The sequence below is a fragment of the Gavialis gangeticus genome, unplaced genomic scaffold (genome assembly GCF_001723915.1).
Source record: "Gavialis gangeticus isolate Ggan-Ray unplaced genomic scaffold, GavGan_comp1, whole genome shotgun sequence".
In the NCBI taxonomy this organism is placed as follows: domain Eukaryota; kingdom Metazoa; phylum Chordata; order Crocodylia; family Gavialidae; genus Gavialis; species Gavialis gangeticus.
The window spans coordinates 10,392,465-10,415,472 of NW_017729001.1; the positions used below are offsets into that span (position 1 = coordinate 10,392,465).

Below are 23,008 nucleotides of genomic sequence, written 5' to 3' on the forward strand. Positions count from 1 at the left end.
AAGGGCAGGAAGTCAGCTGGGGTCATAGGATCCCAGCAAGATAAGCATCCAATTTGCTCCTGAAGGTGTTCAATGTAGGTGCTTGAGCCACCTCCAATGGCAGGCTGTTCCAGACCTTGGGGGCTTGGACAGTAAAGAAATTTTCCTTATGTCCACCCTGAAGCGGTCTTGCAGTAGTTTATGACCGTTCAACCTCGTCATCCCTTGGGGTGCTCTGGTGAACAAACGTTCCCCCAAATACTGGTGGCCACCCCTGATAAACTTATAGGTGGCCATCAGATCACCCCTGAGCCTGCGCTTTTCCAGGCTAAAGAGCCCCATGGCTCTCAGCCTGTTGTCATAAGGTCTGAGCAGTAGGGCACTGGGCCTCACTGGCAAGGGCAGAGGCTGGAGTAGTCATGGCACAGGGAGGCAGGGTGGGCAAGGAGGGAGCTGCCGCGTGCTGCCTCTCTGCTGGGCATATGGTTTCTGGGCAGGGAAGGAGCTGGCCAACTATCCAACGGTGGGGTTGTGTTTCCAAGATGGCTGCAAAATGCTGGCAGCAGGTTTTGGCTTCTAAAGATGACTGTTAAGTGTTGGCAGCTAGGGCCGGACCCGTAGCTCCCCCTGGTGACCACAGGAGTACATGGCAGGGCTGGAGGGAGATGGCACTAAATTTAGTGCAGGGGTAGGCAACATTTTTTGGGCGGAGTGCCGAAAAAACCATAATGTCTACCTTGGAAGGTGCCAGAGTGCTGACATGCCGGACCCCGGAGCAGTTGTTTGCAGCCTCCTGGCTGCAGCTGGCCCACAGAGCCCAGTCTCCTTGCAGCAGGGCTTGCAGCATCCCAGCTGCCTGCTGGGAGCAGCCTGGGCTCCGTGGCTGGCAGCACCTGCTGAGAACCTGGGCTGGTGGTGGTGTACCAAGCAAAACGGCCTTGTATGCCATGCTCGGCACACATGCTGAGGGTTCCTGACCCCTGATTTAGTGCCAAGTCCCTGCACAGTGTAGACACCTGCCAAAAATTGCTTTCTGCGCATTCAGTTAATGTGCAGTAACTTTAATCACAACTAATTGCATGTGTAGCTATGCCCTATAGTGCCTAGGGTAGAAAATACTTTATCAGTAGTTCCACTCATAGGGAGCTCATATACCAAGAAATTCTTTGTAATTAAGCCTACCTTTGGAATAAGATCTGACACCTTACATAAATTAAGTGAATGTACATGACTAAATGATATGCACATGGCCAAATATCTGGGGGGTGGCGGGTTTATGGTTTATCATTTGGAGTCATCAGGACCTTGTGGAAGTACTAGTCCTAGAGGGATAGACCCTTAGCTGGTGTACATAGTTTCATAGTTGGTAGGGTCAGAAGGGACCTGAGCAGATCATCAAGTCTGACCCCCTGCCCTAGGCAGGAAAGAATGCTGGGGTCAAACGACCCTGGCAAGGTGATTATATAGCCTCCTTCTGAAGACCCCCAGCGTAGGAGCGAGCACCACTTCCCTTGGAAGTTGGTTCCAGATCCCAGATGACCCGACTGTGAAGTAGTGTTTCCTGATGTCCAGCCTGAACCTACTGTCAGTCAACTTATAGCCATTATTCCTAGTTACTCCTGGTAGTGCTCAGGGGAACAGGGTCTCTCCCATTCCCCGCTGGTCCCCCTTGGTAAGTTTATAAATGGCCACCAGATCCCCTCTCAGCCTTCTCTTGTGGAGGCTGAACAGGTTCAGGTCCTCTAGCCTCTCCTCGTAGGGCCTTCTCTGCTGCCCCCTGATCATGCGACTGGCCCTCCTTTGGACCCTCTCGATGCTGTCCACATCCCTTCTGAAGTGCGGCGCCCAGAACTGGATGCAGTACTCCAACTGCGGCCTGACCAGTGTCACATAGATGGGGAGGAACACCTCCTTGGACCTGCTTGAGATGCATCTGTGGATGCATAACAAGGTGCGGTTAGCCTTTCTGACTGCATCCCCACATTGGCGGCCCATGTTCCTCTTGGAATCAGCAATGACTCCAAGATCCTTTTCTGCCTCTGTGCTGACAAGAAGAGAGTTCCCCAGCCTGTAGGTATGCTGCTGGTTCTTCCTCTCCAGGTGCAGTACCTTGCACTTGTCAATATTGTAACCCATCCTATTCCCATCCACCCACCCTTGTAGCCTGTCCAGACCTAGTTGTAGCCTGTCCCTCCCTTCTAACGTGCCCACTTCTCCCCACATCTTAGTGTCATCTGTGAACTTGAACAAGGTGCTTTTCACCCCCTCATCCAAGTCACTGATAAAGATGTTGAATAGTGTGGGCCCAAGGACCGAGCCCTGGGGAACTCCACTGCCCACATCCCTCCAGGTCAAAAATGACCCATCCACCACCACTCCGTGGGTGTGGCCCTCCAGCCAGTTTGCAACCCATCTGACGGTGTAGGCATCAACACCACAGTTGCCTAATTTCTTAATGAGAATGGGGTGAGAGACATTGTCGAAGGCCTTCCTAAAGCCCAGAAAATCTACGTCCACCACGACACCTGCATCCAAGGATTGGGTGGCCTGGTCATAGAAGGCAACCAGGTTGGTCTGACAGGACCTGTCTTGAATGAACCCATGTTGGTTGCCCCTAAGCATAATCTCCCCTGCTGGTCCCTCGCAGATGTGCTCCTGGATAATTTTTTCAAAGAGCTTTCCCAGGACCGAGGTAAGACTAATGGGCCTATAGTTTCCTGGGTCCTCCTTCCTTCCTTTTTTGAAAATGGGGACCACACTGGCCCTTTTCCAGTCCTCTGGCACCTCGCCACAGCACTACGTGTGCTTGTAAAGCTGTGCCAGGGGTCCTGCAATGGCCTCTGCCAATTCCCTCAGCACCTTTGGGTGGAGATCTGGACCCGCTGATTTAAACATGTCCAGTCCCACCAGAAGTTCCCTGACTAGGTCCTCTCTGACCCTGGGCCTGTCTGTACCTCTCCTGAGTTCGTCCGGGATCCCGGTGTGGGGGATGTCCCGGTTCCCACTCAGAAACATGGAAGCGAAGAGGTCAGCTCTATTGTCTGGTGCAACCACCAGATTGCCAAGCGTGTCCTGCAGGTGCCCCACGTCCCCCAGTGCCTTCTTTTTACTCCCTATATATTTAAAAAAGGACTTCTTGTTGTCTTTGATCTGGATCACTAGTCCTTCCTGAAGTCAAGGGCTGCTGCCTTGCTGCAGGCCTTTGACACCCTGCACTGGATTGTGAATTCCAGTAGGCAATGATCGCTATCACCCAAGTGGTCGAGAACCTGCAGTCCCCTCACCAGGTCGTCGCCTGTGGCCAGGATGAGGTCCAGCAAGACATTTTCCCTGGTGGGACCATGCACCTCCTGGTTTAGGTGGAGGTCCTGTATCTCAGCTAGAACCTACATGAGCGGTCAGACCTAGCTGACTGCTCCTCCCAGCAGATGTCTGGGTAGTTGAGGTCACCCATGATGACCACATCCCTTGACGTAACTGCCTCTGCAAGCTGACCTGAGAATTCCTGGTCCAGCTCTTCCCCCGGCTGGGTGGTCTGTAGTAGACACCCACCATTAAGTCCCTATCCCCCCCGACCCCCTTGTATCCCATCCCAGAACACTTTAGTCTGCCCCTCCTCTGACCCCGTGCAGTTTGTTGAGGATGTGTATTGCTCTTTGATGTACAACAGCACACCCCCACATTTCCTCACCATTCTGTCCCACCTGTACAGTCTGTAGCCATTGATGTTTACCACCCAGTCATGGGTTGAATCCCACCACATTTCAGTGACCCCCACTATGTCCAGGTTTGTGTTAACTAGCAGGAGGGCAAGTTCCTCCTGCTTGTTCCCCATACTATGAGCATTAGTGTAGAGGTATTTAAGGCCTCCTGTAGGTGTATGCACCACCCCCCTGATTCCAGGACTATCCAGACCCCTGCCACTTACCTGGGTACTTCTTGTGCTCATCGCCTGTCTTGCCTGGGAAGTGTCATCATTTCCCCCTGTGGCCCCATCCCCCAGCAAACCTAGTTTAAAGCACGCCATACGAGATCAGCCAACCTGGAAGAAAAGACACGCTTGCCTTTAGGGGAGAGGTGAAGCCCATCCCACCCGAGCTTGCCCCCTGTGTAAAAATATAGGTCATTGTCAAGGAACCTGAGGCCTTCCTGGTAGCACCAACTCCAAAGCTGCCGGTTGACCACTCCAATGCAGGTCTCATGGTGCCATCCGCATCTACTTACCAGGAGAATACCACCTGCACCCCTGTCTCCTTGAGCTTGGATCCCAGGGCCTCTTAGTCTTTCATGATGCAGTATGGACTGCTCCCTGCTGCGACGTTTGTTCCCACATGGATTAGGACCATGGGGTGCTGGTCCGAGGGTCAAACGAGTTTTTGGGATTATGCCTGTAACATCCTGGATCCGAGCACCAGGTAGACAGGCGACCTCGCGCGCCATGGAGTCGGATCAGCAGATGGGACCCTCCATTCCCCTCAGGATGGAGTCTCCAGTGACAAGGACTCGGCATTTCTTTCTCATGGTGTTCCGTCCCTGTTTGGACTGTGCCGTGTGTAGAGTGGCACCATCCCCCCCCAGAGGCATCTCCTTTGACCTTCTCCTCTAAGTCTGCTAAGGCCTTGAATCTGTTCCCCAATTGTACCTGGGGAGCCACCTCCACGCTAGCCCAAGCAGCCCTGGTTCTGGTGGTCACCTTCTTCCATTACTCAGATGTGCATCTCTCCCGGAAAGTCTGTCTGTTGGATAGGATAGCTCCTTTGCAGTCAAGAGAGCTACAACAGTTTTATCACCTGAGTGAGGATCTGGCCACTCAAGTGCCATTGGCACACCTTGTTTCTTTTATAAATTATTCATAATGGATTATGTTTACATACTGTAGATGTTCAGGTGTCAGTGAACTTGGTAAAATTTAATTTATGGGGTCAAATACCTCACTGATATCATTTCTTTGAAGTTAAGTGGCCTAATATATTTAAATTAAATGTAAATATGTTGGTAAATATGTGGTTTGGCTTGACAGTGATAACAAATTTTCCACTGTTATTGTGACAGGTTCATAATGTCATCCCAAAACCTGATTTATGATCAAGATAAACAGATTAATGGATATCTTCAATTTTGTGTGAGTCACTCCTAATGCAAAGAAATGCATCAGGAATCTTTAATCTTGGAGTTAAAAGCTCAACTCAGCAATACTTTTATGGAGCTGCATTACAATTAACTGATGACCCAGAGTCCATAAAGGATTTAAAGAGTAATTTAATAAGCACGAAGTTGTACTAAGCACTGAAAATATGCTCACAATCAATTTGCTATATGTGCAGTATGCTACTAGGCTATTCTTTTGTGTGTGAGGTTGACCTTTATCTATAATAATATATTCCTATAAAGAAACCTGAAGCATTCCATTGCAAATTATTAGAACTCAGAAAACTATTTTAATTTTCTTGCTGACAAAGATATTAGCTTACAAAAAATAAGACACATCTTTTCCTCTAAAAGGCAGTTGAAAAAGTGTGTTGTGACTACAGTTGACTGAAGCTCAATTACTGTAATAAATGTATTCGAAATTTCATTTTGATTGCATTTGCATTTTAATGAATGATTTTTACCTACTTGTCAATTTGGCAGCCAGGCTAAATTTATTAAGTTATTGTATAAATTGGGCATTCTGATGCCAGAATTTAAATGCAGAAGTATTTGTTGTACCATTGCAGCAATGTATTTTGAAGAACATTTCTGTATTGTGGGTTTTAATTACCTGTATACTCCAGGTTAGAGTTTATTATGCTTTTCCCCCAGCCACAGCAAAAGTCAGTATATGTTTAAGCTTGTTCCTGACAGGCACAAAAATTAACATCTCTGGTACTATGACTGTTCATTGGTTAATTAGGCAGCTGTTGTAGTTTATATATGCTGTTGTGATTTTTTTTTCAGTATTGTATTTCTGTAGTAATATTTGGAAGTTACAGAGAACTCCATTTTTGAGACTGGGACTTCCCCTAAGTCTCACAATAAAGAATGTGTAGCTGCTCCTGTAGCTTTGTTCAAATGATCACAGATTTTGGCATACAAAATAAAAGCTAATTAATAAGCTTGGTAAATGGCAAAATATTATACTAAATCCCTACCACTTCTGTATTTCTTTCCCTAATGTCATTGACTATGGAAGCTCTTTTTGTGTGTAAGAGAATCTTCCTATTTTATAATGATCTCTCTTTATCAGTTTGCATTAATTCATTTAATAATCTCACTGTCTGCTGTTATGGGTTTGTAAACCGTGACAAAGCCTTTCATTTAAAAGGGTTTTTAAGCAAATCCTTACGAAGAGTGGGAGAAACAGTATGAAGCGGGGGGAAAGCATATATTTACATACAAATATCTTGATAATTGATGGTGATGAAAGAAAACTATAGGAAAAGCACGTGAGAATGAAACAGAAGTTTGTTATTAGACATTTTATATGTCAAGGGTGAACTCTAATGCAAAATCCTGAAGAACAATTAACAAGCCTGATTTTGTTCCAAGATCTTTGTGATTTCCTAGTGTTTAAGAACACAGTGTTTCTCAATAGGGTCATGACTTTTTTACAGCAGCACTCTTATTTTTTTCCTGAAACAGTACTGAAAGGTCTACCAGAGAAGTGTCTCTCTGTAGAGTGACTTGTGTTTGCATTTGCTGGACTAAAGAAAAAGGCAAAAGTTAACATCCACAAGTAGTTTATCAAAATGACAGGCAGGTAAGGAGGGAATGATTCTCCTTGAGAACTAATTAATTAACACCTGCTATTCGCTACCTATATGATCTTCATATACTTTAATGCATCTCTGATAAGAAAAGATGGTTATTGCTGACCAGTAAAATAAACCTGGCCTAGTTTCAGCATAAATCTGCACTGAAATAATCAATACCGCTTGATGACAATCCAAAACTCAGCAACACATTAACTTAGGAGAATATGCCCTGTGCCAGCGGGCGGTTGCTCTTGTCTGACTTGGATCAGCTGCCACTTACTAGTCAACATTTTAATCAAAGGCTGCAGAATAATCTTATGCCATATTCATTTCACTGCCACAGTGCACCTTCTCTTTTCTGTCTTTGTCGTCATCTTACAGGGAGTGCATTATGACTTCCTCTCTTTTTCTTCTTACTGTAATGCCCTTGTCTGTTGTCTCCCAGTCACTGACAGGCTTCATTGACAACCTTCCTGTTACTGACAATGAAGCCCAGTGACAGAAAGTGGAATTTAGCAACTACCAGGTGGCTTCAGGGCAGTACTTGTCAGCTTGTGACAATCAAGTTAAGATAGTAAGTGGCCTAGTGGCCAATAAGATGCTGTAAGGTATAATTAAGCAAGAGATAACTTTACCTTAGGAACAGGCAAAGCCATGCTGAGTTCAACATATTTAATATTAAACTAATGTTGATCTGACTGTGAGACACCAGGAATGACTAATGGCATAAATCTCTCTCAGTTCTTAATGTTGGGTGTTAGTGCTTTGTAACAGGGGGCCAGCTCGGAGCCGTTCCCAGAGTGGCCTGCCCACCTGTTCCTGGGCCAACTGCCCGTGTTCTCACCCACCATGCCTTGTTGGTATAATTAATTAATGGATGTTAATTAAGCGGGAGGCTGCCCATTTACTGCCCCGATGCCAGGGGGCACTATCTGCAGCTCCATTCCTTCCCTACACTGCAGCCCAAGCCTCGCAGATGGCATCTCGATGTTCCTTTAATCACCAGCCGCCACAATAGGCCCCAGAATCCTCCTATTGAACCCCACTTAAAAGTAACACATGGTGGAGAATCAGGCTCAGTATATCTACAGTATATCCTGGCTGGCTAAAGGCTCAACCAAAAACAAGACATAGGCATTGTCTTAATAATGTAATTTAGCAACTTACATTTCTTACCCAAAAGTGTAAAAATTAGATGCAGAGTTTCAACAGCTAACTTTCTCTGTGAGTCCTGAGGATGTATTTTTGAGGCAGTTATTATAATAGGTCAGCCTAGCTGTCTGTAATAATCTCCTTTTTTTCCTTGTAACTTCTGCAGTCCATTTAATATTTTTCATTTATTGTCTAGATTTCACATCATCTTTCAGTCAGACATGCTGTCAGATCAGTTTCACTTTCCTCTTTAGTCCCCTTCCTCCATCTGAGATGCATACACATTTGGAGACACATTCATTTGATGAACTACTAGGAAACGTTACTTGGTTTCCTCAGTTTACCCGCAACACTCAATATTTTAGTGGAAGAGAAAACACTGTATTTTAGTTTTCACACTAAAAAAAAAAATCACATACATTTCAGCTGACATTTGTACTATTGTAACAAGAGCCTAGGGCTCCTGTTACCTTAAGAGAGGGGAACAACTGCAGGAAGAGCCTCAGATAGGGAAAGGCTATTCGTTAAGAGCCTCAAAGAAGCAGGCGTCAGGGGCCTGTAAGCTGTGAGTTACGGAGGTAACTGCTCTGCAATATACAGCTGGAGAGAGCCGTGCATGGGAAATTAGACACTGCTGTAGCAGCCAGGCAAGGGCAGTAAGCTGCCACGGGAGAAGCCAGCAAGCCCAATTAAAAAACACCTGTAGCCAATTTAGGGAAGTCACCTGACCAGAAAGGGACAGACCCTGGAAGAAAGATAAACCAGAGCCTGACTCAGGGCAAGTAGTCTAGCCCTGGAACCTGAAAGGAAAAGAGCTCTGCTGAGAGATGGCTCTTGCTAGTACTACAGGAAGTTGGTAGAAGATAATGGGCAAGAGATGGTGAATATCATATAGAAGAGAGGGGACTGGCATGAACTGTTCAGAGGTTAGCCCTCCAAAGAGAGCAACAATGAGACACCAGGGCCCAGAATGGGCAGCCTCCAGCCTAATTAAGATTGTAATTACTTAATAGCAAGGTGTGGCAGACAAGATTGGCAGGCGGTATGCCCAGAGGCAGAGAGAGATCAGCACTGTGGCTGGCTGGGGAGTTCCCACCTTTGCCACAATGCTGGTCTCCCACTGCCTCAGGCCTCAGGCACCTGAAGGCTTATCTGGACCAAATTCAGCCCCTCAAGTTAACAGGACCTCAACTTGAGCCCCCTTTCTCACAGGGCCTCAACTCAATACTCCGCCCCCTTCTCTGGCGTCCGGAGCAGAACACCCCCACAGGCTCAGGTGCCCCTTGTCAGCATGCCTGGCCCACAACTCTCCTTCTCTCCCCAGGGTTTTATACCTTAAAGGACTCAGGTGCCACCCATGGGCATGCCTGCCCCCTATCTCCCTCTTACTGGGATCTTGCACCCCAAATGGCCTCAGGTGCCCCACATGGGCATGCCTGGCCCCACTACCCACTTTGGGCCTTGTGCCCTATCAGTCTCAGGTGTCCTACGTAGACATACCTGGCCCTAAATCCCTCTGATGTTACTAGTAACCCACCAGATGGTGGGGACAGGGGTTATTAAGGCACCCCAACCCACTTTTCAATAGGATGGCCCTCGAACCTGGCATTTGCTGGCCCTGCCCCACCACTGGCAGGACCATCAGGCCTCCCTAACCCGGCAGGGTGCAGTTTTAAGTCATGCCCAGGACCAGGACCCTCTAAGCTGCCCCATAGCTCCTGCCCTTACCTCTGTGTTGTCTCTGAAGCAGCAGCTCCACCAAGAGATGTTCCTTCCTCAGCACCAGGAAGCAACTGCTGCCTCCAGCCCTTGTGGCCTGTGTCTTAAGATGGGTGCTCATCAGGACTGGCCTGCACCTGTCTGCTGCCTGGCCCAGTTCTTAAAGTGGCAGAGCACCATGAGTGCTCTGACACATGCCTTCCCCTGTAAAAATTTTCCTGGGGACGGTTTTCCCTGCTGCTCAGCCAACAAGCTCCCACAAAGCTTGCAACTTCCCTTAATGGTGAGCAACCCACTGGTGCTCTGCCTCTCTGTCTCTCTCTCTCCACACTCTATATATAAATACACACACACACACACACACACACACACACACACACACACTACTATAGTTATCTTTCATCACCACCAATTATCAAGTTATTTTTATTTATTTATTTGCAAAAAAGAGAGAGAGAGAGAGATGGGAGTGATGGCTGTTCCTGGAGGGACTACCTGGGAAGGAGCCCTGCATTGAGAGGACTATGGCTGTGGCTGAACTAATGCCTGTGACTCTACTTGCAGTCCCAAGTGTAGCAAAGAGTGGAAAGCTTGCGGGGTTGGGGGGAGGGAGGTGATGTTTCCAGTTAAAATGGTAGTGTGTTTTTCATTTGTTGATGTTTGTTTGTCCAAAGGAAAAGGAGTGTGTTAAGCAGTTGCTTGCCCTTTTCTAATATTACACTGGTGGACCAGGCCTGGGACTGTACAGATGGTTGGGAGGCCCCATTAGTGTCTGAGGGGCACATGACTGCCTTGAGGCCTGCCAGGGGTCAGGGTCAGGGTACTGACTGGGACAGTGGGCCTTAAGCCCTAGGAGGGCAGAGACAGAAGCCAGGGAGCTCAGTATTTCCCTACAGGGGTAAGAAGCAGGGCCAGGGGCCCAAAGTTCATGAGGGGTGTTACTGTAGCCCAGGAGAGGCAAGAACCAGGGTCCAGGACTCATTGCTCAAGAGGGGTGAACTCCTAGCCCAGGATGGGCAAGCACTAAGATTAGGGACCCGTAGCCCAAGAGGGCTTAACCATTGCTGGAAAGAGGCAAGAGCCAGGGTCAAGGGCCCATACCTCAGCAAGGGTGAAATTGGCCCAGAAGGGGTAGACAGGAGCCAGGGGCCAGCTGCCCAGAAGGGAGAATTTTGGGGCGGAAGCCAGGAAGGTCAAAACCCCAACAAGGAAGGAAAAGCTGAAGGTGGTTTGGTGGCTTTGGGAACAAGTATACCACTTGAATTGTCTTCTTCTCATGTCTCTACACCACATTTAAACATTTTGTTACACATGGTTGTATTCACTTATTTTACTTTGCAAGATCTTTCATTGTACATGTGCCTTCAAGCAGCGGGCATTGCAGCAGGTGTTGCATAGTCTGGGACTCTCTGCTGGAGTCACAAGTGGTTGAACCAATGGTGTAGCCCCACTTTATTAGTTTCTTGGAGCATCCAACTCCAGTATGTAGGTGGTTAAGTCATTGCCACCTTTGCCTTGGTTCATCAGCCCCTGGTTGCAAGGACTTAGCCATTGAAATGTCCATTTTTTCACTGTCAGGTATTTTTTCTCTTCAGCCTTTCATTCCACATCTGTAGTTTTGTCTCTTTGGGTATGGCATTCAGAGATTGGGTGCTGGTGAGGAAGCTCCAGCGTGACTTCAGATGTTTGTGTGCCATGAGATGGTCATAGAGTGCATGTCTCACATCTTCAGTTTGTCTCAATTATTCTATCCCACTTGAATGATGATGCATAACATCTGAGAGATGTGGGCATGGCTGTAGGGGAGGTCGGATGCTGTGAATAGCTCATAAGGCATCTGGTGTACTGCAGGGCATGTTCAGGCCAGGAGGGCCCATCTAGCCCAAGAATAGATTGGGATAAGTGGGATCCAAGAGGGATCCGCTAACCAGAAGACAGGCCAAGACTTATTCTAAGACTCTTGGGCAACCTTCCTTCCAAATCTATTAAGTATACCAAGGCATGGCAGACAAGAGCAAAGGGAGGGTAGCTTAGAGGTAGGGCTAGTCAAGAGCTGTTTGGTAGGGCTGTGCAAAGCTTCACTCCCTGATTCGATTTGGTGGAGATTCAGCCCAATTCGGGACCAAATCTCTGAATCCAAATCAAACCAGAGAACCCTTTAATCTCTCCCAGTCAAGTCAGACATGTTCAGCAATTTGGGCATAGATACAGCTTTAAATGATTTTTCTACGTACCTCTAGGTAGCAGGGGCTCTGAACGCTGCCTTGCTGGGGCAGATTCAGTGTCCCACAGAAGCATGGGGGACTCCCCAGCATACTCAGCAGCAGACCTGGAAGTGGACCAGAAGCACTTCCGGTACACTTCCTGGTCCACATGGGAACATGCAGGGGGGCGCCCCCATGTCCCCCTAGCTCAGTGACTGGTGCCTCCTGGGTCTGGCAGGGAGCACCCGGGGTCCCGCTGCGGCCAATCGCTGGGTCAGAGGGGCACAGCAGGGGGGCCCCCAGCACACTCCTTGGCAGACTCGGAAGTAGACCGGAAGTACTCCCAGTCCACTTCTGGGTTAGCTGCCTCCCACACTGGAGAGCCTCCCACGCTGCTGTGGGACGCTTCGGGCACCCCTGCACTGCAGTGATCACAAGCTGCGCCTGCTACCTCAAGGTATGTAGAAAAAATTTTAAAGCTGTGCCTGTGTCCAAATCAAATCAGTGACAGTGATCCAAATCAACAGATCGAATCACTGTCCCTGATTTGGGCCAAATCCAAATCGAATAGAGCCCATTTCACATACCCCATACCATTTGGCCACCAGGGGATGTCACAGTCACCTCTGGGGCCCTGTCCTGTCACAACCATCCCAAAGCTTTGTTTGCTTGCTTTACACAATTTACCAATATTTAGAGATGAAACTACCGAGTTATTGCTGTAGGGTATTAATTTTTAACTATGGGACAAATTTTCAATTCTTTCTGTTTGGTTGTCAAACACAGAGAAATGTAATCTCTCAATGCACGCACATAACTCCTAGGAATAAGTAAAGGAAGCAAATTGTCTCTTAGAGTGAAAATGGACCTTAGCACAACACTGGTTTACATTTAACATTTGTACAGTTTGTGGGGTTTGATTTTCTTTGATGTTCTTCTGTTTGTAATTTTTGGCAGGCATTTGATAAATTCTGTGAAGCAGGGTCGGGGGTACTTCTACTTGCTTCACAAAGAATCACTGGAGAGGAAGAATGCACTAAAAGCAGCACAGGAGGAGCAACAGGCAAGATGGGCAACTGAATGCCAGCCACCCAGATATTCATCTGATGAGGAACACTCAGATGAAGAGAGAAATGAGTAAGTAGACATTCTGGCATTTTGGTGACTTCAGGATCAATATTTTCTTAAGGAGCAGTTTTATCGTTTAACCTATGGTCACTGTCATCAACATCTGGGAGTGTGATTATCCTTTAAAATATTAAGTTACCGTCATATATGATCTTTGACAGTGTGCGCGCACACACACGCACTGGAATTTGAATGTTTAAAACTGGTATTTGGCCGCTTGCATTCAGACAGACATCAGTACAAAAGAAGGCTATTGATCCATCACTGCCTGGTTGCAGACTAATCAGAAGGCCAGAGGATAGGCCTATGCTTGAGTTTGGGGTTAATTAGAGCCTTTTTGTTTGTGTGAATATATATCTGTTAACAGCATTTATATGTATATATATTCATGTATATAAGTTTATGGCTGTAAGTTATTAATTAATGTGTAAGATTAAACGTGTACATAGTTAAGAGTCACTGTGACTCCTAGTCTGCTCTGCTCTGAAAGGAAGGAGGTAAGCTGGCCTATAGCTAGACAGCCATGCTCCCCACAGCATACACACTCCCGCTAACATCCCTTCCATTTAAAGAGGCGATACTTCCCGCATACCACCAGGGTTACATATGGTTATCTTCCTGTTCAATTTGGAGAAAGCAAGCTGCTCTGAGCTGAGCTGGCTTTTTATGGACTTCTAGTCTCTTTGTCCAGTGACTGCCTAGTCAGCCTCAAAATCATCTACCTATCAAATGATCATTTGACTGGATTAGTGCATCTAGGCGGGCAGGTTCTTCTAGGAAATAGCCGGCTTATCGACCTGTGGAACATGCATTGGAAAAGAAACATGTTAGGATTTAACAATCTTCCATTGTTAACCCTGTCATGCCAGCCCTCTGAATTTCAGCCTAAAATGGAAGTCAAAAGACAGTAAGAGGAGCTTATAATCAAATGCAGTTCGTGTTTTGATTCAGATACGTACATCAAGTTGATAATAAGAAACAGAATTCATACACTGTACTTAGAGTCCCCAAATGGTCACCTTTAGAATTATATTGCTGCTATTAGCTAAGGTTGTAGCTGGTAATAACTAAGTTTCCTTGCTGGGGTTTGCTGCTGCTCCTGTTGCTTCCAGTTAATAGTTTTCTTACATTTACTCTTCTTGTGTGAACTGACTCTCATCTCAGAGCCTGCAACCTCCAGTATCCCTGAGATTTTATCATTCTTAGCTCCAAAATTTAGAAAATTAATATTTATCTGCCGCTGGCTGCCTGTCATGCAGCCCTCAATGGCTTGCCAAAACTCAGTAAGCAGCCCTCCACCCAAAATAATTTCCTGCCTCTGCCATAGCATATCATGTAGACATGCCCACTGTGTGTGTAACCTTGGGTAAATTACTAAGGGAAGATTTAAAAAATAGTTAGGTGCTTCAAAATTACGTAGACACCCACTGGAGTTAGGCACCTATGTGCTTTTCAAAATCTCACTAAACACTCTTAAATATCTGGTTCTTACTTTCTCAGTGCTTCAGTCCCTCATCTGTAAAATGGTTATACCCAGTGGGGGGATCACACCCAAAGGGGAAGCAGCTCAGGGAGCTATGTTGCCCAGTATGAAGGCGGAGGATACTGCCTGATGAGAGGACGTCGGGGGGGGGGGTTCGACAGTAGGATTCTAGGGCTCAGTGTGGGGGCTGGTGACAATAAGAATGATAGCTGCCATCTGCGAGGCTTGGGCTGCGGTGTAGGGGAGATAGTGCCCCCTGTCATCAGGGTAGGATATGGGCAGCCTCCCACTTATTAACACCTATTTAACTAATTAACAACAAGGCATGGCAGGCAAGAACGTGGGCAGTTAGCCCAGGTGGGCGGGCCATGGTTGGATTGGCCCCAAGCAGGCCCCCTGTTACACTTCTCCACTCAGCTGGAACTCACCAGTGGTCCTAAGCAGCTGATTGGAGAAATGGAACCTCTGACAGTCAGAGCAATTAGCTTGAGCACCTGAGTGGTTCTGCACAGTTGTTAACTATGGCTCTGTCTGAATCCTAGTTGATTCACAAACCCTGACCTTCATGAACTATCTGGGTTCTACTGTATTAAACAAACAGAAATGTTATTGAATAAATCAGAACATTTTTTCATACAAACCTTTTAGTTCAGTGCTGGCCACTATTTTCATACAAGTGCAACTGTTCTATCACATATAGAAGTCATAAGATAGAATATATTGCATAGAAGCCTACAAATAGATGTGTATGTATTTATTCAGTTTCCTAACTATACCTCATTTTTAAACATCCAGATTATACCAGAATTTATGCTGTCCTCTGGTTTGAACTAGATGCAAATATTTGGGATGCGCTGATGAAGTGACTGAATAGTCTTCCCTTTGAGAAAGGATAGCAATACTAACAAAACTCTCTTTATGGAGACAGAACTTATATCAGCAAAAAATGAATTTGCCAGTATACATTGTATCATTTCTGCGAGCAAAAAGAAGCTATACAAGCAAAAACTCTTTTACGAAAGGTGTAAATGCACCTAAGCAAGAGCTTTGGCCCACACAGAAATACTGCCCAAAAATCACTCCCATAGTCAGTAATGTTCTGTTGGCCAAAGTTTCTAGTGCAGACCTGACCAAAGACAGTAAAGTTGACATGAATGAATATTCAGTGTTTTGTTTGCCACACCCTCCATCTGATATTAAAGAAGTTAAATGAATTTTTAGGTGTTTTCCTCCCAAAAAACAAAAATCTCGAGGCTTAGGGTGCCTCAAACTACTTCCTGATTGGCAACTATTTCCTGATTAATCTGCCCACCTCCAATATATGTGGGATAGGATAAGAGAACACACTGAAACTAATGAAAGAAATGTGCTCTGTTGGCAGACCTTTGTTTATTCATTCAAACTGTCCAATGTGATTTATGCAGAGATTGGGTCCCTGCCAGTGGGTGTTAGTTTCAAGCTTGTCATGTTACTCATGTCTGCTTGTATGCAGTGGTAGGTGAGTTTAAAAAACTGTTTTCAGTCTATGTGGGAAATAGCGATCATTATCTGTTGTGGATATTTGCATCACTCCTGGCTATCAAAAGGCTAATATTATAGACTGAGCTATCAAAAGGCTATCAAAAGGCTAATATTATAAAATGGGAATTTGAGGGGTGGAGGGGGTAAGAAGGTCTCTAAAGCAACTCAGTGACTTTTTTGGAGAAGGTCACGGGAGATAGAATCTAACTTCAGGGTTTCTTTTAAGGATTTGTATATACAGTGTTAAACATAGAAAGCATTGTGCTATAGATACCATCATGGACAAATGGCTTAGATAAGACAGCTAAAACTATTGAATGTAAAGTATTTTTTTTCATTTTTATTACTTGATTATCTTGTGTGTGGAAGAAGCATGCTATTGCTCAAACAGACCTTGAAGCAGAAGCTTTTAAGTGTAGTTTTAGCCAGAAAAAGGATGTAAAAGATATCATGAGGTTCCAAACATCCTCTGAATTACTTTCATCCATGATTGTCTCCATTTACAAATCAAAAGATGATTTTGCTAGCTCCTAGCACCACAAGCTCTGCATGTTGTAGGAAAATCAAGCTGTGCTCTTTCTGCCTCTAACATCATAACCAAAAATGAATGTTCTGCAGGATTTTCCTGATAGTTTTCTGGCTAGCATATGACGTATAATAAAATCCAATTCTCTCTTGCATAGATGTAATCATTTTATGGTTCAAAGATGTATACAAGCATTTTTTTCCCCTCGTGTAAGGCTCAAAGGTACACTGGAACAGATATATTGAGCCTGCTGTTCCTTTGTATTATATTGGTTTTATATCATTGTAGTTCCACTGAAACCAAGGAGTTACACAAGTATAAAGAGTACAGTCAGGAACACTGAGTAAAGGAGGTGCCTATTTATTTAAGTATTTATTGGTATAATCTCTTTTCTTATTGAAGGACTAGGGCCAAGTATAGACAGTCAAAAAGTCCAAGGCTAAATTGATTCCATCTTTGTAGGTTAGTCTAAACTGCAGAGTTTGAACTGATAAGCAAATGAACAGACATTCACTTTTGATTCAGGAAATGCAGTCACATGCCTGCAGTGGCTCAAGCCAGAAGCTGGGGGGTGCTAGAGCACAGCTAGCAGCCACTGCCAAAGGGGAGGGAACAGAGACACCCTCCAAGGCTTCCCCCACTCCCTGCTGGGAGGGGGGTAGTAGCATTGAATTCATAAAAGTTTGAACAAGAATAGTTCTTTCTCTGAAAAATTATAAACCAAAAACTATAAACACAACCTAGGAGGTGTATTCACTTCCTCTTCCTGCTGCCCCCCAAGGTCTCTGGGATTTGCAGTCCAGCATCAGAGCAGCAGGACTCCACAGGATTGCTTGTTACTTCCTCCTCCTGCTTCCAGGTGCCTCTGGGATTTGTAGTCCACAGTTACAGCCAGCACAAAGTTTAGCAGAGCAGGGCAGGGCAACTCCATACTTGAGAGAAGATGAGTTTAACCCCCCTCCCTTTCCCCAGACCCCAGCCGTGGTTTGCCTGGGGGGTGGGGGCAGTAAGCCAGCTGCCTCTGCTCCAGCTAGGGAGCAGAGGAGCGGGCCCAGCCCTGCTCTCTGGAGCAGACAGCCCAACCCAGCCCAGGCCTGAAAAGCATGCTGGGATGCTGGGGGACTGTGATTAAACTTGAACTAGGTAGGATTCTGGGATAGAAGTTTCATAAACCGGTTTGACCTGAATCAGTTAATTCTGATACTACATTCAACCAAGTTTATCTTAAACTAGTTTCAGCCATTTTGAAACTGGTTTATGTGCACTGAAGGTTTAAATCAGTTTTTGATCACTTAAACCAGTTTATGTGTAACTTCTGTCTCTGGCCTAGGAATCTTTATATTGATTTAAATTGACAATGGATCAGGACCTATTGGCATACTTTAAGCATGTCTGACTGTTGATAATGGATGCGTATATTTAATTTAGCCTTGTGAGGTTTATGACTAACAAATACAAATTACAGTTGTTTATTCTCAATGGATTATACTGCTTAAACTCATGAATATTATGGGTTAATAAATAGCATAGATTAGTGCCTAACCATTAAGGAATAAATAAATCCTACCCAGTACCTTAAAAGACATTTATATTAGTGTCCCATGGTAGCAGAGTTATGGAAAACAGTAAGAATTAAATTAATTTTGTATTCAAACCCAATTATGACTACATTGCAATACAAACGGTTATGCCCAAGAAAAATTAAGGTAAGTATTCCACCCAGAAAGGACCAAAGATATGCTGACAAATGGTAAATAGCAGATATTTAAATAATTGTTAGAATTCCTTGAGCCCATGAAATTCATCATAAAGCTACATCACAAAGGACCTATTAGAAATTAGATTATCTAATCTACCCTTCTCTCAGTGCAAGAGTGTTTCTTATTTAAAAAAAAAATTATTATTTTTTTAAAAAGTATATATATATAAAATAAATAAATAAAATCCAGTGCATTAGATAATCCAGTTTTTAGTTACCTCACTGGCAGTAATTTAGTTTAAATCATTCTTCAGTATATATTGAGAATCAGTGCTGATTTTGGATCCCTGTAATATTTTCTTGATAAACTGTTCTGAGAAACTATTTGCAGGCGTTTCCCAAATGATTTGTTGCACATAAGCCTTCTGACCACATGGGTGTACTGTCTTTGTTTTACCTCTGCAGTTTCAGATGAAATTGTGGCGTAGTGATGGATGTTATTTTGTTGTTTTCTATTTAGAAAGAGCAAGTAATGTGTTACCCAAAAAATGTATGAAGTTAGTCATATATATTTGATATTATTATAAATCAACAGTACTGACTTCAGGCTAACGCAGCTAACTACCTCTCTGCTGTATTGATAGGACAGTGTCATTATTGTTATACATGTAATAGTGTTATCAGCTCTTTTACCATATCAATATTTTGTAATACACAACAAGCTCCCTGCCAGAAATGAGGAAAGAGAAGAGAAACATCTTTCCTCTTATTAAAGTAAAAGTGTTAGACATATGACTAACTCCACAATATGATTGCTATAGTTTCTACTTTGATACTTAAACTTTCATTAGGACTGATGAAGAAGAGGTTCAAGGAAAAGTCTGGTTTGGGGAAACACAAAGCTCATGTTTTTGCACAGTGGATCCCAGAGATTTCATATTCACATTTAGTTCAAAACAGCACAAATTTCCTTTGTAGAATTCACCTGTAATCTTTATCCAAAAGAGTCCTCTCCCAAAAGTCTGGTATATGACAGGCTCTACCTATATATTTCATTGGAAGATAGTGAATGTGTCTACACAAAACATTTTGTTGCACATTAAACTAATCTAATGCCCAATAAACCATCTACATTTGTGCAGCAATTATTGTGCAGTATATTAGCCTAATGCACCAAAGCAGCAAACAGCAAGGGGGCAGGGAGAGCTGTCCCAGCTCAGCAGGACACCGCCTGCCAGCCCCATGGAGATGGAGACAGGTCCCTATCTCCACATGGCTGGGAGGCAGCTGCCCAGCAACTAAGAGAGCTCTCCCTGCCCCATGGACATCGGGACAGGTCCTGATCTCCACATGGCTGGGCGGCAGCTGCCTGGCATCTGGGACAGCAATCCCAGTCATGTAGGGATTGGGATCCATCCCAATCTCCATGGGCAGGCAGCTGCCCCACAGCCAGAACAGCTTTCCCTCACCCTGTAGCGGTCAGGACCAGCCCTCATGCCCCCTGCCAGCCTAGGGATGACACCCAGGGGACCCTGGAGATCCCCCTGGCTGGTGCAGGGGGGCAGAGCAGGGCAGGAGCAGCCCTAGACAACCGCTCCCATCAGGAGCAAATTTGTTCCTAACAGGCACATGGTTTAATGCATGTAGGGGACCAGTTTAATGAATCTGAATTTTCAGTGCTGAAAAGTCAGGCATGTTAATTGCACATACAGATGGACCTGTGTTAACCAGAGGTAAACAACATCAGTCTAAAACAGTGGTCCTCAACCCATGGTTCATGGGCAATATGGTTCCTGCAAGATCCTCTGCCATTGCTCACAACCCAGAAAATTAGAAACTTAAAATTGAGGGTAATATAGAGAGCAACATATGCTGCTACATGCAAAATAATACTTGCTCCATATTATTGCCCATGAACCAGTGAAGGTTGGACACTACTAGTCTGTAACCATGTTCCCTTATCTAGTGTCTCCCCTTATTAGGCAGAACTGACTAGGCACAAGTTTCTCCATTACTGAATTAGCTAAACCAAAGTATTTGATGGCACATTTATATAACAGAGGGTATCTAGGCAGGATATGATCCCCTGAACCCAATGTTGAGATGCATTTCCCTGTACTAGTGCATGTACCATAACAGTGACTGCGTTTTCAATTGAATAAATGTGACAGTTGAATGTCAGGGGCACACTTTTTTATTTCTTTTTTATTCCAACTACACAAAAGCCTATAATTGGCAGTAGGACGCTGACCCCAAAACTCTGTTTCATATTCATGAAGAGAATCTTATTCCAAAACTGTATTCAGTCTTCAAGAAAGGTGCTGTTCATAAAATTCTGCATAAGAAGCTTAATTTTGACCTTACCTGCCAGCTATACTGATGTGGCCAGTACCATTTCTGATTTACACCAATTTATCATGCTACTGATGGCAGCACAGCATTTTGTCTTTTTTTTTTTTTTGTGGGCCCACTATACTTTTTAGCATAGCTGTGTCCTTGGAGTACTCTGCTAAGTAGCCCAGAGAGAAAACAAATTAGTATTATGGGCTTATGCACCTGAGACATTTCCTTGCTCCTGGTCTTTCTTTTTTCTCCTCTTCCACTATCATGCTGTTTTTAATGCAGCAATGAACGCAGGACATACTTCTTCACACAGCTGTCTTAACTGTCAGTTTTGAAAGCTTGCTTCACCTGTTCTAAGTCTAACGTGGCAAACGCCTTGACAGTCAGTAGGCTACAGAGCTTTATGTTTATTTTTTATGCTATATCCCTGGAATACTATCCAAAAAGTAATGTGTTCCTGACCCAGAAATATGCTAAGCTACCCAAGCAATTCCTAGCTAAGTTGATCTGCCTCTTCTCCCTGTCATCTATGTAGATACATTATCCTTGGAGTGCCCTATTTTACAATAAGAGGTGACACTGGGCACAGCTAATGTGCCTTTTCATATGTGCATTAAATTTAGTACCTCCAGTGTGAGATACTAAATTAATGCTCATTAGGCTTCCCTAATGTGCAGTAGTGCATTTGCATGGTTTTTCAGTGATGCTTTATGCATAGTAGACTATTTTACTGCACATTAGCATAATGTCGTGGTTTTTTATGTGACATTTAAATGCGCAGTAAAACAATCTACTGCACACTAAAGCACACATGTAGACATGCCCACTAGATATGTATATATTATCAAACCCAAAAAAATCACAATTCAAAGGCAACTACTGGCATTAGGCACTGATCCAGAAGCCAAATGGTGTATATTGCAAAAGTAAAACTAAAACCCCCAACTTTTAACAAGTCATGGTGCTCAGACCAAAGGTACCACTTAACTTCATATACTGCCCTCTATCACTTGGATGATCTGCTCAGGTCCCTGCGGACCCTACAAACTATGAAACTATGAAACTTTGTACCCGAAGCCTTCCAGTGATGTAGTAAGTAATATTTTTGGTATTTGTCAAATAGGATGTTTTCTCTACTTCTGTCTTCTTCCCAGAGGAAAACCCACTTATATATGGGCTCTTCTGTTGTCATGAAGTACTATAGCCTGTTATTTGTGAAGGCAAGGTTGAAGAAAGGTACTACGGTGCCTATACATGTTCTCCTACATTCTAATTAGAATACATGGCGGTGGCAGGGATGCTTTAACTAAAACTCATCAAACAAGCTTTAGTTAATGTGCTCCTGTGGCCATTTTGAAATGCAGGATGCTGAATACACATCAGCCTGTGGTGTCCAGGAGTCACTTCAATTAAAAGGCCCACCCCTTCACCCCCCACTCCAGAGCATGTGTACAGACGCTCTTAAATTGGAAAATGGTGAAGTTTGAAACGGTTTGGGTTTTTGTGGGAGCAAGTTCTGCACTCTTGCCCCTATCCCTGAGAAACCTCTTTTTGCACCCGTGAACTTTACTGTTGAGTGAAAAAACAGTTCTAATATTCCAGACAAGTGTCATCATTTGAATCTCTTAATTATTCCTGACTTAAAGCTTGAAGAGCCTTAAAGATGGGAATCAAGAGCTTAAGTTTGTCATGCTGTTGCATGGGTCTCCAGCATAACAAGCAGAGGATATATCAGGGAGAGCAGGCAGGTCATTAGGCAGAGAGGAAACTCCTGTGAGTGCCCACAGTCACTTGGCTGGAGGGGGTGGGGTGTAGGAGACCCTTAAAGCTTGTGCCTAAGAGCAAGCAGGCAGTCTGACCCTGCCAGGCAGAGAGTGAAGAGCTCCTACCCTGGAGAGCTGCAGTGGGAGACTCTGCTGACCCCTGGAGTGCCTGCCCATGTATCAGTACGACACTGAAAGCTCGCTGCAGTGCAGATAGAACCCAAGACAAGGGGAAGCTGGGCAGACAGTGGGTTGGCTTACAGTGCTGTTAGAGCCAGTGGGCTTATGTGCTTTTGTATGAGTTGCACTGGTGGTTTGGGTGGGTCTGTGAAGGGTCCCATTAGCATGAAAGGATCTTGGGGCTAGAGGGCCCAGAGCTTGGGGTCCAGAGCAAGCCCAGTGCACAAGAAAGACCGAACTTGGGGGCCAGAGTGAGCCCAGTGCCCAAGAAGGACAGACCTTGGGGGCCAGAGCCGTGATTGAGGCTGGAGCCCAGAAGCTAGGTCCAGCACAGATGGACCTGAGATAAGAGACCCAGCAAGAGTCAAGGGGCAGAAGCTGAAAAGGCCAAGACCCCTACAGGCACTGGGTGCCCTGGGAGCACATATGGGGAAGGGGGGCCCATCCTGCTTGAGGAGAGGATTTGAAGCTAGCAGGATTCAGAGAAGGAATCCAGTGACAGACTGTAGGACTGGGATTGGCTCTAGGACCCTTAGGCATCTTCCCTGCCCAATCAATTACATCAAGGTATGGCAGG

At 45.0% G+C, this 23,008-nt stretch overlaps 1 protein-coding gene across 3 annotated transcripts in view; it reads left to right on the forward strand.

Moving 5' to 3' along the window:
• Positions 1–23,008, forward strand: part of CCDC60 (coiled-coil domain containing 60) — a 163,500-nt gene that overhangs the window by 101,331 nt on the left and 39,161 nt on the right. For all 3 annotated transcript variants that reach the window (XM_019506770.1, XM_019506772.1, XM_019506771.1), the window contains exon 4: positions 12,746–12,925. In XM_019506770.1, coding sequence (XP_019362315.1) covers positions 12,746–12,925 — 180 coding nt within the window. The remainder of the gene's footprint in view (positions 1–12,745; positions 12,926–23,008) is intronic.